The sequence below is a fragment of the Ambystoma mexicanum genome, chromosome 3q (assembly GCF_040938575.1).
Source record: "Ambystoma mexicanum isolate Mex_15411 chromosome 3q, UKY_AmexF1_1, whole genome shotgun sequence".
Classification (NCBI taxonomy): domain Eukaryota; kingdom Metazoa; phylum Chordata; class Amphibia; order Caudata; family Ambystomatidae; genus Ambystoma; species Ambystoma mexicanum.
Window position 1 is genome coordinate 1,303,147,037 of NC_090926.1, and position 12,869 is coordinate 1,303,159,905.

Consider the following 12,869-nt stretch of genomic DNA (forward strand, 5'->3'; position numbering starts at 1 on the left):
TAACCCCTCTCTTTATACTTTGCAGGTTGGCTGGTTTCCTGCAAACTACGTGGAGGAAGATTATTCAGAGTACTGCTGAGAACAGTGGAAGGCATGGCAGAGGACCACTGGGGCATAGTGGAGGACTGTGCACATTACTGCCAATATCCGCTGGAAATAACACTCACAGTATCTCGAAACACTGCTCAGCACCCGTCAGGGTATGTCTAGAGGACCAGGGGCGAGTCCAACAACTGGAAAGGATTTCAGGCAATAGCGGACAGGCTCACTGGGAATACCAGACATACTTGATGGGAATAATGAAGAAGCTAACTGCTGAAGAGGACGGTTGGGACTACTGGAGAGCCTTGCTGGGACTACCGGAGAAGGGGGTGCGGAACACCTGGAAAGGGTTGAGAACTATGAAGATGCTTGTTGGGAACATTGTGGAATGCTCTGCAGCGAAGCGAATCACCATGAAGGACCACAGCCAGAGCCATTCTTTACTTGTGTCTGAGCTAACAGCTTTCCCAAAAGCAATCACAATAGTCCTAATGCACCACATCCTGTGAAGTGTTTTAGCAATTTACAATAGATGCAGGCATTCCTAAAAGCAGGGCGTGCCATCCCTTCCGTCAGCCAGCCACCCCAGCTACCCTCTGAAACTTTACAGAAGGTGATAGCCAACATCTAGTGGCAGAGCCACCGTCACCCCTCCCACATAGATGATGCAGTTGAAGACGCCTTCACATATGCTGGAGTGGCAAGCATCCCACACCACACACACATCATACAGAACCACCTGCCCCACTCATATTCTCTGCAGACTAAAACCGCACTCGCAAACTACACAGAAAGGTGTGTGAGCCACACACTTCCGGGAAGATCCGCACATGGCACAGTGGCACACATCAATGTCCTTCTCATTCTGTACACACCGATTCCCTACACACACACTATACAGAGCACGGAACACCACTCACAACCTGTAGAGAGGGAGAGGCCTTAACAGTCAGTCGCCCCTCTCAAAACCTCTAGGGAGTGAGACATCCTTACAGCCAGGCATCCCACCCGCAAACTGAAAAGAGTGACATGTCTGCATGGCCCTCCATCACACTCATAAACTGCAGAGAGCGAGACATCCTCATGGTCACGCGTGCGACTAACAAACTGTAGAGAAGTAGGACTCCTCACATACTCATATTCTGTACCAAATGATACCCTACTCACATACCATCCAGAAAAGTGTACCACTCACTTCCTGTACAGAGGGAGACAACCTATGTCCATACAGAACAGAGCACATTGTCCCATTCCCAGATGACACAGCGAAACACACCTCACTCACATGCCGCAGAGGGCATGTACCCCACTCTCCATACTGCACCCAGTGGTGTACTACTCACACACTGTACAGAAGTTGTCTCACTCACATGCTCTAGAGAGGGAGACGTTCTTCCGAAATAATGCAGAGGGGGATGTCGCACTCCCATACTGTATAAAGACAGGTGTGTCATAAAGGGTACAGAGCCAGGCGCCCCAACACATATATTGCAGAGACAGGTACCCAACACATACATACACACACTGGTACAGCGATAGGCCCCCCCATTCACATACATTGCAGAGACAGGCGCCCAACACATACATACACACACTGGTACAGTGATAGGCACCCCATTCACATACATTGCAGAGACAGGCACCCAACACATACAAACACTGGTACAGCGATACGCCCCCCCATTCACATACATTGCAGAGACAGGCGCCCAACACATACATGGACTGGTACAGAAATAGGCCCCCCATTCACATACATTGCAGAGACAGGCACCCAACACATACATACACATACTGGTACAGCGATAGGCACCCCATTCACATACATTGCAGAGACAGGCACCCAACACATACATACACTGGTACAGCGATAGGCCCCCCCATTCACATAGATTGCAGAGACAGGAACCCAACACATACATACACTGGTACAGAAATAGGGCCCCCATTCACATACATTGTAGAGACAGGCGCCCAACACATACATGGACTGGTACAGAAATAGGCCCCCCATTCACATACATTGCAGAGACAGGCACCCAACACATACATACACTGGTACAGCGATAGGCCCCCCATTCACATGCATTGCAGAGACAGGCGTCCAACACATACATACACTGGTACAGAAATAGGCCCCCCATTCACATACATTGCAGAGACAGGCGCCCAACACATACATACATTGGTACAGAAATAGGACCCCCATTCACATACATTGCAGAGACAGGCGCCCAACACATATATTGCAGAGACAGGCACCCAACACATACACACACTGGTACAGAAATAGGCCCCCCATTCACATACATTGCAGAGACAGGCGCCCAACACATATATTGCAGAGACAGGCACCCAACACATACACACACTGGTACAGAAATAGGCCCCCCATTCACATACATTGCAGAGACAGGCGCCCAACACATTTATTGCAGAGACAGGCACCCAACACATACACACACTGGTACAGCGATAGGCACCCTATTCACATACATTGCAGAGACAGGCGCCCAACACATACATACGCAGGTACAGAAATAGGCCCCCCATTCACATACATTGCAGAGACAGGCACCCAACACATACATACACTGCTACAGAAATAGGCACCCCATTCACATACATTGCAGAGACAGGCGCCGAACACATACATGGACTGGTACAGAAATAGGCACCCCATTCACATACATTGCAGAGACAGGCACCCAACACATACATACACTGCTACAGAAATAGGCACCCCATTCACATACATTGCAGAGACAGGCGCCGAACACATACATGGACTGGTACAGAAATAGGCACCCCATTCACATACATTGCAGAGACAGGCGCCCAACAAATACGTACACTGGTACAGAAATAGGCCCCCCATTCACATACATTGCAGCGACAGGCGCCCAACACATACATACACTGGTACAGAAATAGGCCCCCCATTCACATACATTGCAGAGACAGGCGCCCAACACATACATACACTGGTACAGAAATAGGCCCCCCATTCACATACATTGCGAGACAGGCGCCCAACACATATATGCACTGGTACAGAAATAGGCCTCCATTCACATACATTGCATAGACAGGATCCCAACACATAGATACACTGGTACAGAAATAGGCCCCCCATTCACATACATTGCAGAGGCAGGCGCCCAACACATACATACACGGGTACAGAAATAGGCCCCCCATTCACATACATTGCAGAGGCAGGCGCACAACACATACATGGACTGGTACAGAAATAGGCCCCCCATTCACATACATTGCAGAGACAGGCACCTAACACATACATGGACTGGTACAGCGATAGGCCCCCCATTCACATACATTGCAGAGACAGGAGCCCAACACATACATACACTGGTACAGAAATAGGCCCCCATTCACATACATTGCAGAGACAGGCGCCCAACACATACATGGACTGGTACAGAAATAGGCCCCCATTCACATACATTGCAGAGACAGGCGCCCAACACATACATGGACTGGTACAGAAATAGGCCCCCCATTCACATACATTGCAGAGACAGGCACCCAACACATACATGGACTGGTACAGCGATAGGCCCCCCATTCACATACATTGCAAAGACAGGCGCCCAACACATAAATGGACTGGTACAGAAATAGGCCACCCATTCACATACATTGCCGAGACAGACGCCCAACACATACATACACACACTGGTACAGCGATAGGCACCCCATTCACATACATTGCAGAGATAGGCACCCAACACATACATACACTGGTACAGCGATAGGCCCCCCCATTCACATAGATTTTAGAGACAGGCACCCAACACATACATACACTGGTACAGCGATAGGCCCCCCATTCACATACATTGCATAGACAGGAGCCCAACACATAGATACACTGGTACAGAAATAGGCCCCCCATTCACATACATTGCAGAGACAGGCGCCCAACACATACATGGACTGGTACAGAAATAGGCCCCCCATTCACATACATTGCAGAGACAGGAGCCCAACACATACATACACTGGTACAGAGATAGGCCCCCCCATTCACATACATTGCAGAGACAGGCGCCCAACACATACATGCACTGGTACAGAAATAGGCCTCCATTCACATACTTTGCAGAGACAGGCGCCCAACACATACATGCACTGGTACAGAAATAGGCCTCCATTCACATACTTTGCAGAGACAGGCGCCCAACACATACATACAAACACTGGTACAGCGATAGGCACCCCATTCACATACATTGCAGAGACAGGCGCCCAACACATACATACAAACACTGGTACAGCGATAGGCACCCCATTCACATACATTGCAGAGACAGGCACACAACACATACACACACTGGTACAGCGATAGGCCCCCCATTCACATACATTGCAGAGACAGGCACACAACACATACACACACTGGTACAGCGATAGGCACCCCATTCACATACATTGCAGAGACAGGCGCCCAACACATACATACAAACACTGGTACAGCGATAGGCACCCCATTCACATACATTGCAGAGAAAGGCACACAACACATACACACACTGGTACAGCGATAGGCACCCCATTCACATACATTGCAGAGACAGGCGCCCAACACATACATACAAACACTGGTACAGCGATAGGCACCCCATTCACATACATTGCAGAGACAGGCACACAACACATACACACACTGGTACAGCGATAGGCACCCCATTCACATACATTGCAGAGACAGGCACACAACACATACACACACTGGTACAGCGATAGGCACCCCATTCACATACATTGCAGAGACAGGCACACAACACATACACACACTGGTACAGCGATAGGCCCCCCATTCACATACATTGCAGAGACAGGCACACAACACATACACACACTGGTACAGCGATAGGCCCCCCATTCACATACATTGCATAGACAGGAGCCCAACACATAGATACACTGGTACAGAGATAGGCCCCCCATTCACATACATTGCAGAGACAGGAGCCCAACACATAGATACACTGGTACAGAGATAGGCCCCCCATTCACATACATTGCAGAGACAGGAGCCCAACACATACACACACTGGTACAGCGATAGGCCCCCCATTCACATACATTGCAGAGACAGGCACACAACACATACACACACTGGTACAGCGATAGGCACCCCATTCACATACATTGCAGAGACAGGCGCCCAACACATACATACAAACACTGGTACAGCGATAGGCACCCCATTCACATACATTGCAGAGACAGGCACCCAACACATACACACACTGGTACAGCGATAGGCCCCCCATTCACATACATTGCAGAGACAGGAGCCCAACACATACACACACTGGTACAGCGATAGGCACCCCATTCACATACATTGCAGAGACAGGCACCCAACACATACACACACTGGTACAGCGATAGGCCCCCCATTCACATACATTGCAGAGACAGGCACACAACACATACACACACTGGTACAGCGATAGGCCCCCCATTCACATACATTGCAGAGACAGGCACCCAACACATACATGGACTAGTACAGAAATAGGCCCCCCATTCACATACATTGCAGAGACAGGCGCCCAACACATACATGCACTGGTACAGCGATAGGCCCCCCATTCACATACATTGCAGAGACAGGAGCCCAACACATACATACACTGGTACAGCGATAGGCACCCCATTCTCAAACATTGCAGAGACAGGCACCCAACACATACATACACAGGTACAGAAATAGGCCCCCCATTCACATACATTGCAGAGACAGGCGCCCAACACATACATGCACTGGTACAGAAATAGGCCCCCCATTCACATACATTGCAGAGACAGGCACCCAACACATACATGGACTGGTACAGAAATAGGCCCCCCATTCACATACATTGCAGAGACAGGCGCCCAACACATACATGCACTGGTACAGCGATAGGCCCCCCATTCACATACATTGCAGAGACAGGCACCCAACACATACATGGACTGGTACAGAAATAGGCCCCCCATTCACATACATTGCAGAGACAGGCGCCCAACACATACATGCACTGGTACAGCGATAGGCACCCCATTCACATACATTGCAGAGACAGGCGCCCAACACATACATGGACTGGTACAGAAATAGGCCCCCCATTCACATACATTGCAGAGACAGGCGCCCAACACATACATGGACTGGTACAGAAATAGGCCCCCCATTCACATACATTGCAGAGACAGGCACCCAACACATACATGGACTATTACAGAAATAGGCCCCCCATTCACATACATTGCAGAGACAGGCACCCAACACATACATGGACTGGTACAGAAATAGGCCCCCCATTCACATACATTGCAGAGACAGGCGCCCAACACATACATGCACTGGTACAGAGATAGGCCCCCCATTCACATACTTTGCAGAGACAGGCGCCCAACACATACATGCACTGGTACAGAAATAGGCCCCCCATTCACATACATTGCAGAGACAGGCGCCCAACACATAGATACACTGGTACAGAAATAGGCCCCCCATTCACATACATTGCAGAGGCAGGCGCCCAACACATACATACACGGGTACAGAAATAGGCCTCCCATTCACATACATTGCAGAGACAGGCGCCCAACACATACATGCACTGGTACAGCGATAGGCACCCCATTCACATACATTGCAGAGACAGGCGCCCAACACATACATGGACTGGTACAGAAATAGGCCCCCCATTCACATACATTGCAGAGACAGGCGCCCAACACATACATGGACTGGTACAGAAATAGGCCCCCCATTCACATACATTGCAGAGACAGGCACCCAACACATACATGGACTAGTACAGAAATAGGCCCCCCATTCACATACATTGCAGAGACAGGCACCCAACACATACATGGACTGGTACAGAAATAGGCCCCCCATTCACATACATTGCAGAGACAGGCGCCCAACACATACATGCACTGGTACAGAGATAGGCCCCCCATTCACATACTTTGCAGAGACAGGCGCCCAACACATACATGCACTGGTACAGAAATAGGCCCCCCATTCACATACATTGCAGAGACAGGCGCCCAACACATAGATACACTGGTACAGAAATAGGCCCCCCATTCACATACATTGCAGAGACAGGCACACAACACATACACACACTGGTACAGCGATAGGCACCCCCATTCACATACATTGCAGAGACAGGTACCCCACTTAGATACATAAGTACAGAGAGGGGCTCCCCACTTCCATCATGTATAAAAGCTCATCCTTGCATGTTGTACAGAGGCCATATCCCACTCACGCAGAGAGGCATGTTGCATAGTGTACAGAAGCAGGCATCTCTTTTACATACTATGGAGAGGGAGACACAATATTCATATTTGGTACAGACTCTCATATGCTATACAAGAGGGTATTCAGCTGATGTACAGTATAGAGGCAGGCGCCCCACTCACATTCTTCACAAAGGGATTCACCCCACTCTCATTCTGTAAAGAAAAGCTAAGTCCCATCTGACGCGGTGTCTCAAAGCATCCTCTAAACACAAAAAATAAATGTAAAACTCTCCCAAGGAAACAAATGCAGGATTGAGTTGCCTCTTCTTCAGGACACTCTAACATCTCTAGTGCTCTTGGCATCATTCCCCTCAGCACTGGACTCTTTCCTGGCCTCCCTGCAGCGGCTTAAACATCTCTTGTTTATGTTTTTCTTACTCTACTAAAATGCAGTGTATCGCTCTTGCCCTTCTTGCGACCGGACTCCTTCAACAGAGTACAGCGTCTCGAAGTTATGTTTCTTCGTTTTCTCTCCCAGAAGGCACATTCGTAATGATGCTCTGTCTCTCACTGGAATCTTTCACCTCATCAGAGTACAGTGTCTCAAAGTTATGTTTCTTCGTTTTCTCTCCCAGAAGGCACAGTCTTAATGGTGCTCTGTCTCTCACTGGAATCTTTCACCTCATCAGAGTACAGTGTCTCGAAGTTATGTTTCTTCGTTTTCTCTCCCAGAAGGCACAGTCTTAATGGTGCTCTGTCTCTCACTGGAATCTTTCACCTCATCAGAGTACAGTGTCCTGAAGTTATGCTTCTTCGTTTTCTCTCCCAAAAGGCACAGTCTTAATGGTGCTCTGTCTCTCACTGGAATCTTTCACCTCATCAGAGTACAGTGTCTCGAAGTTATGTTTCTTTGTTTTCTCTCCCAGAAGGCACAGTCTTAATGGTGCTCTGTCTCTCACTGGAATCTTTCACCTCATCAGAGTACAGTGTCTCGAAGATATGCTTCTTAGTTTTCTCTCCCAGAAGGCACAGTCTTAATGGTGCTCTGTCTCTCACTGGAATCTTCCACCTCATCAGAGTACAGTGTCTCGAAGATATGTTTCTTCATGTTCTCTCCCAGAAGGCACAGTCCTAATCGTGCTCTGTCTCTCACTGGAATCTTTCACCTCATCAGAGTACAGTGTCTCGAAGTTATGTTTCTTCGTTTTCTCTCCCAGAAGGCACAGTCCTAATGGTGCTCTGTCTCTCACTGGAATCTTTCACTTCATCAGAGTACAGTGTCTTGAAGTTATGTTTCTTCGTTTTCTCTCCCAGAAGGCACAGTCTTAATGGTGCTCTGTCTCTCACTGGAATCTTTCACCTCATCAGAGTACAGTGTCTCGAAGATATGTTTCTTAGTTTTCTCTCCTAGAAGGCACAGTCTTAATGGTGCTCTGTCTCTCACTGGAATCCTCCACTTCATCAGAGTACAGTTTCTCAAAGTTATCTTTCTTAGTTTTTTCTCCCGGAAGGCACAGTCTTTATGGTGCTCTGTCTCTCAGTGGAATCCTCCACTTCATCAGAGTACAGTGTCTCAAAGTTATGTTTCTTCGTTTTCTCTCCCAGAAGGCACAGTCTCAATGGTGCTCTGTCTCTCACTGGAATCTTTCATCTCATCAGAGTAGTGTCTCAAAGTTATGTTTCTTCGTTTTCTCTCCCAGAAGGCACAGTCTTAATGGTGCTCTGTCTCTCACTGGAATCTTCACCTCATCAGAGTACAGTGTCTCGAAAGATTTGTTTCTTAGTTTTTTCTCCCAGAAGGCACAGTCTTTATGGTGCTCTGTCTCTCACTGGAAACCTCCACTTCATCAGAGTGCAGTGTCTCAAAGTTATGTGTCTTCGTTTTCTCTCCCAGAAGGCATAGTCTTAATGGTGCTCTGTCTCTCACTGGAATCTTTCACCTCATCAGAGTACAGTGTCTTGAAGTTATGATTCTTGGTTTCTCAGCACTTAAATATTTATTTCTGTCTCCCAGAATGCAGGGTCTTAATTTCATGCTCTCGCACTGTTCTTTTTCCCTCCACTGAACTATATTTCCTTTCTCATGGTTTCCTTGAGTCACTGTTGTTGGACATTCCTTGGCCAGAAAGCAGAGTTAATTCTCTTTGCCATTGCCACTGGGCTCTTCTCTATAATGCGTTGTGTTCGTGCCACTGGTGGATACTCTTGCTTATCAGGCTTTCTGGGATTAAGGCTCTTCCTGCGGTTAGTCTCCCTTCCTCCCTCTCCCAGAAGCCTTGAGGCCTCTACCTACGTGCAGGCTGATGTGCTCTGTCTTGTCCCCCTAATCCAGGATATCTATGCTTCAGCATTTCCGGCTTTCCAGCAGGTTCTCTGATCTCCCCTCACACACTCTTCTACCCGGTGGGCTCCCTCTATCACTCGGAGTCCCTCCTTTTGCCAACAGCTGCATAGGCCACTCTGAGACAGTCCACTCTTGCTGACTGGCTCGGTGGACTCTAGGACATCAGTCCTACACATCTGGACGGCACAACTGCTGCAGTCCTCTGACCCCTCCTCAGGTCTCGGGCCAATACATCTAGTCTCAATGTCAGATACACACAAGCTTGTGCCTCTCTCTCTGTGGGTCGGCCCTTAGGCCCCTTCTCCTACAGCCGGCGTACCACTGACATGCTACATACCTCTCAGAACTCTTCTTCCACCCCCCTACAGAGGGATGCTCATGGAAGTCAGATATGTTTTCTTCCAAAAGGGACACTGACCAAATCAATTTCCCCAAATGTATTTGATTCAAAGCACCGCTGCTCTTTCCATTTATGGGGGATGTCAAGCTCTTATCCTCTTAACATCTTATCCCAATATTATAACAAGGTGCTTAAGAGACTTAAGGTGGTACCACGCCCAGGAGCTTCTGGTACAAAGCTCCTATCATTGGAAGTGGTCTTTAATCTACCAATCATGGACCCCACTCCCATCATGGACCCTCCGTAGCCCTCAGAAAAGGGGGAGAGCATTAACAGTGAAGCTCTGGATTGAACCCAAGTGAAAATTAAAGCTGGTTTATTTAAATGCCTGGTCCTTTATGGTAGATACTATTTCTTATGATGTGCTAACAGGATCTAAACTAAATATTGCATTTATGCCTGTGCAACAGCGATACTGGCACAAGGGGTGTTTTTTTGGTTGGCTAGTCCTGCTTGTGGGATCATTCAATGTTTAGAGGGAGGAGAATTCACAATGACGGTAACTTCTACGCTGCAACACGTTTCTATGCACTGGTAGGGGGTATGCCTTTGCTTCTCTGTCTGCCTGCCTCTGCCTTTATGACTTGGGCATGCACTAGTGGACAGGTTGGGGGTCGTGGATGGGCAGGAGAAGGGGGCCTGCAGGGATGGATTGGACTGGGGGAACATTGGGAATGGCTGGTAAGATTAAGGTAGTCACTTGGAACGCAGTGGTGTCACTATGGGGGTGCGGACCGCACCTGGTGACACCCCTCACGGGGTGACACAAGGGGCGCCGAGTACGCCTACCCAAACCCCTAGTCTAAGCCACTGTATGGCTGCACCTTTGAGCAATACAAATGCATAATGCCTATTAGGCACTGCAGGAGCCAGGGAGGTGAGGGGAGACGTCTTCTCACTCCTCATCAATCAATCGGACGTGACCCCGTCCTCTGTGTGTTTACCCTTTGTGAAGTGGCCGTAAGGACAGCAGCATGTTGGCGCCATGAAGAACTACTGTCACCTAAGGGCCACCCAACAGGCCGCAATTAATAGTAGATGCGTCCTGGGTGCAAGTTTATCCACAATATGTCGCTTATATATATATGTTTTTTTAAATTAATTTTATTGGTTTAAATTTAAACCTTTAAAATATTACACAAACAAGACAAAACAACAATTAACACAATTACTATTTGTCCCCAACTATCCTCCTCCCTTCTCACATCCCATGTCATGGTATTACAAAAGGTTTCACATGACCGAATCTTTAACGTTACTGCTCGTCCATAGGTTTGCTTGACATCTTATGCTGGAGGCCGTTCAATTAAATTTTTTAGTCTCTCTTCTATTACGGCCAAGAAGGAAGTCAGGGGCATAATTAATTTCATGTCCAATCCGTTCCACATTCTCTTCCACCATTCATCCGCGCACACAGTCTGGTGGGCATCGTACCACTGGCCCAGATGAATTGATCTTACATCCTTTAGTTCCGGACAGAACAGCACTAGATGCTTGAGGGATTCCAGCTCTTTATTGCAAAAACGACAAGTGAAATTTGAACCAGCGTTACAAGCCCAATTGCTAGTCCGCTCCTTGGTTTTAATCGCATTTAGCCGGAATAACATGAATAGTCTTCTGGCTTTCGAATTTGGGAAGCGAATCAGGTATTTTTGAAGCACATTGTAGCCTCTTGCTTCGGCAGGAGAGTCTTTCATAGCGCTGGCAGAATGGCGCTCACTACATGTAGCGATCCAATCGGCTCGCCAAATCATCACTTTAACTGCCGTAGGATTTGAGTGGAAAGTTTCCAAGCTGATGTTATTAGTTAGTAAGAGGTCTTCGCATCGTTTCACCCATTGAGATAGAATATCAGGGCCTCTAGCTGACGCATTGTGAAAGATTTTAAATTGGAAAATTCCTTCCTCTGCTCTGGATTTTCGAAACAAAGCCAGTAGGTTCCAGCAGATCCGGGCATGCAGCGAAATTAGGGCGAGTTCATACCTTATGCAGGCAGTTGAAATTCCGATTGGTAGGCTTAGTGCCTTGGTCCAGAACGTATGTTCCAGTGAGGCCCAGTGATTCGACGGGCATCCAAAGGCATTTTCTGCACCATAAGTCCGGATCGGGACAACTTTCTGTTCATAAAAGTTTTGCAACGGTTGCATTGAAAAGCGCCCACATTTTCTGTGTATGACAACACCCTGACATGCCAGCTGGCCGCATTTCCTCTTGGATTCAGCTACCCAAGGCTCATCACAGATGGTGGAGTTAAGAATCATGCCCAGGTACTTTCCACTTTTTGAGATACATAGATGGTCTTGATCTAATGACCATACATATTTTGAGACCCTTAACTTTTGGCTTGTTTTTAAGTTCTCAAACACCAGTATTTCGGTCTTTGCTGTGTTTATCTTCAGGTTGTTCATGCTCACGTATTTTTGCACTGCCTCAAGTTTACGTTGAAGGCCAATCGGGGTTAAATCTACGAGTACCAAATCGTCGGCGTACAACAGCCAGCTTATCTTCGATGTGTTGAGCTTAGGTGGAAAGGCTCTCACAGATTGTATCGCCTCACCAATGTCGGAAATGAAAAGGCTACAAAATTGCAGCTGCTAACGGGCAACCCTGTTTAACCCCTTTGTGCGTCTTGATTTGAGCTGACAGGGACCCTGATTGATCTAGTCGAATAGCAATTGACGTGTCTGTGTGGATTTCTTTAATTGCCACAAGCAAACCTGCCGGGCAACCCCACGCTTCCATTTTTTGCCACAAAGCTTCACGATCAATCATATCAAATGCCATAGGAAAGTCAAGAAA

The 12,869-nt window shown here is 47.9% G+C and overlaps 1 protein-coding gene across 1 annotated transcript in view; it reads left to right on the plus strand.

The window, feature by feature from the left end:
• Window positions 1-10,395, plus strand: part of VAV1 (vav guanine nucleotide exchange factor 1) — a 1,439,562-nt gene extending 1,429,167 nt beyond the window's left edge. Inside the window, exon 27 of the mRNA XM_069604429.1 lies at window positions 26-10,395. Within this exon, the coding sequence (XP_069460530.1) occupies window positions 26-79 (54 nt within the window). The 3' untranslated portion in view covers window positions 80-10,395. The remainder of the gene's footprint in view (window positions 1-25) is intronic.
• Window positions 10,396-12,869: the final 2,474 nt, after the last annotated feature.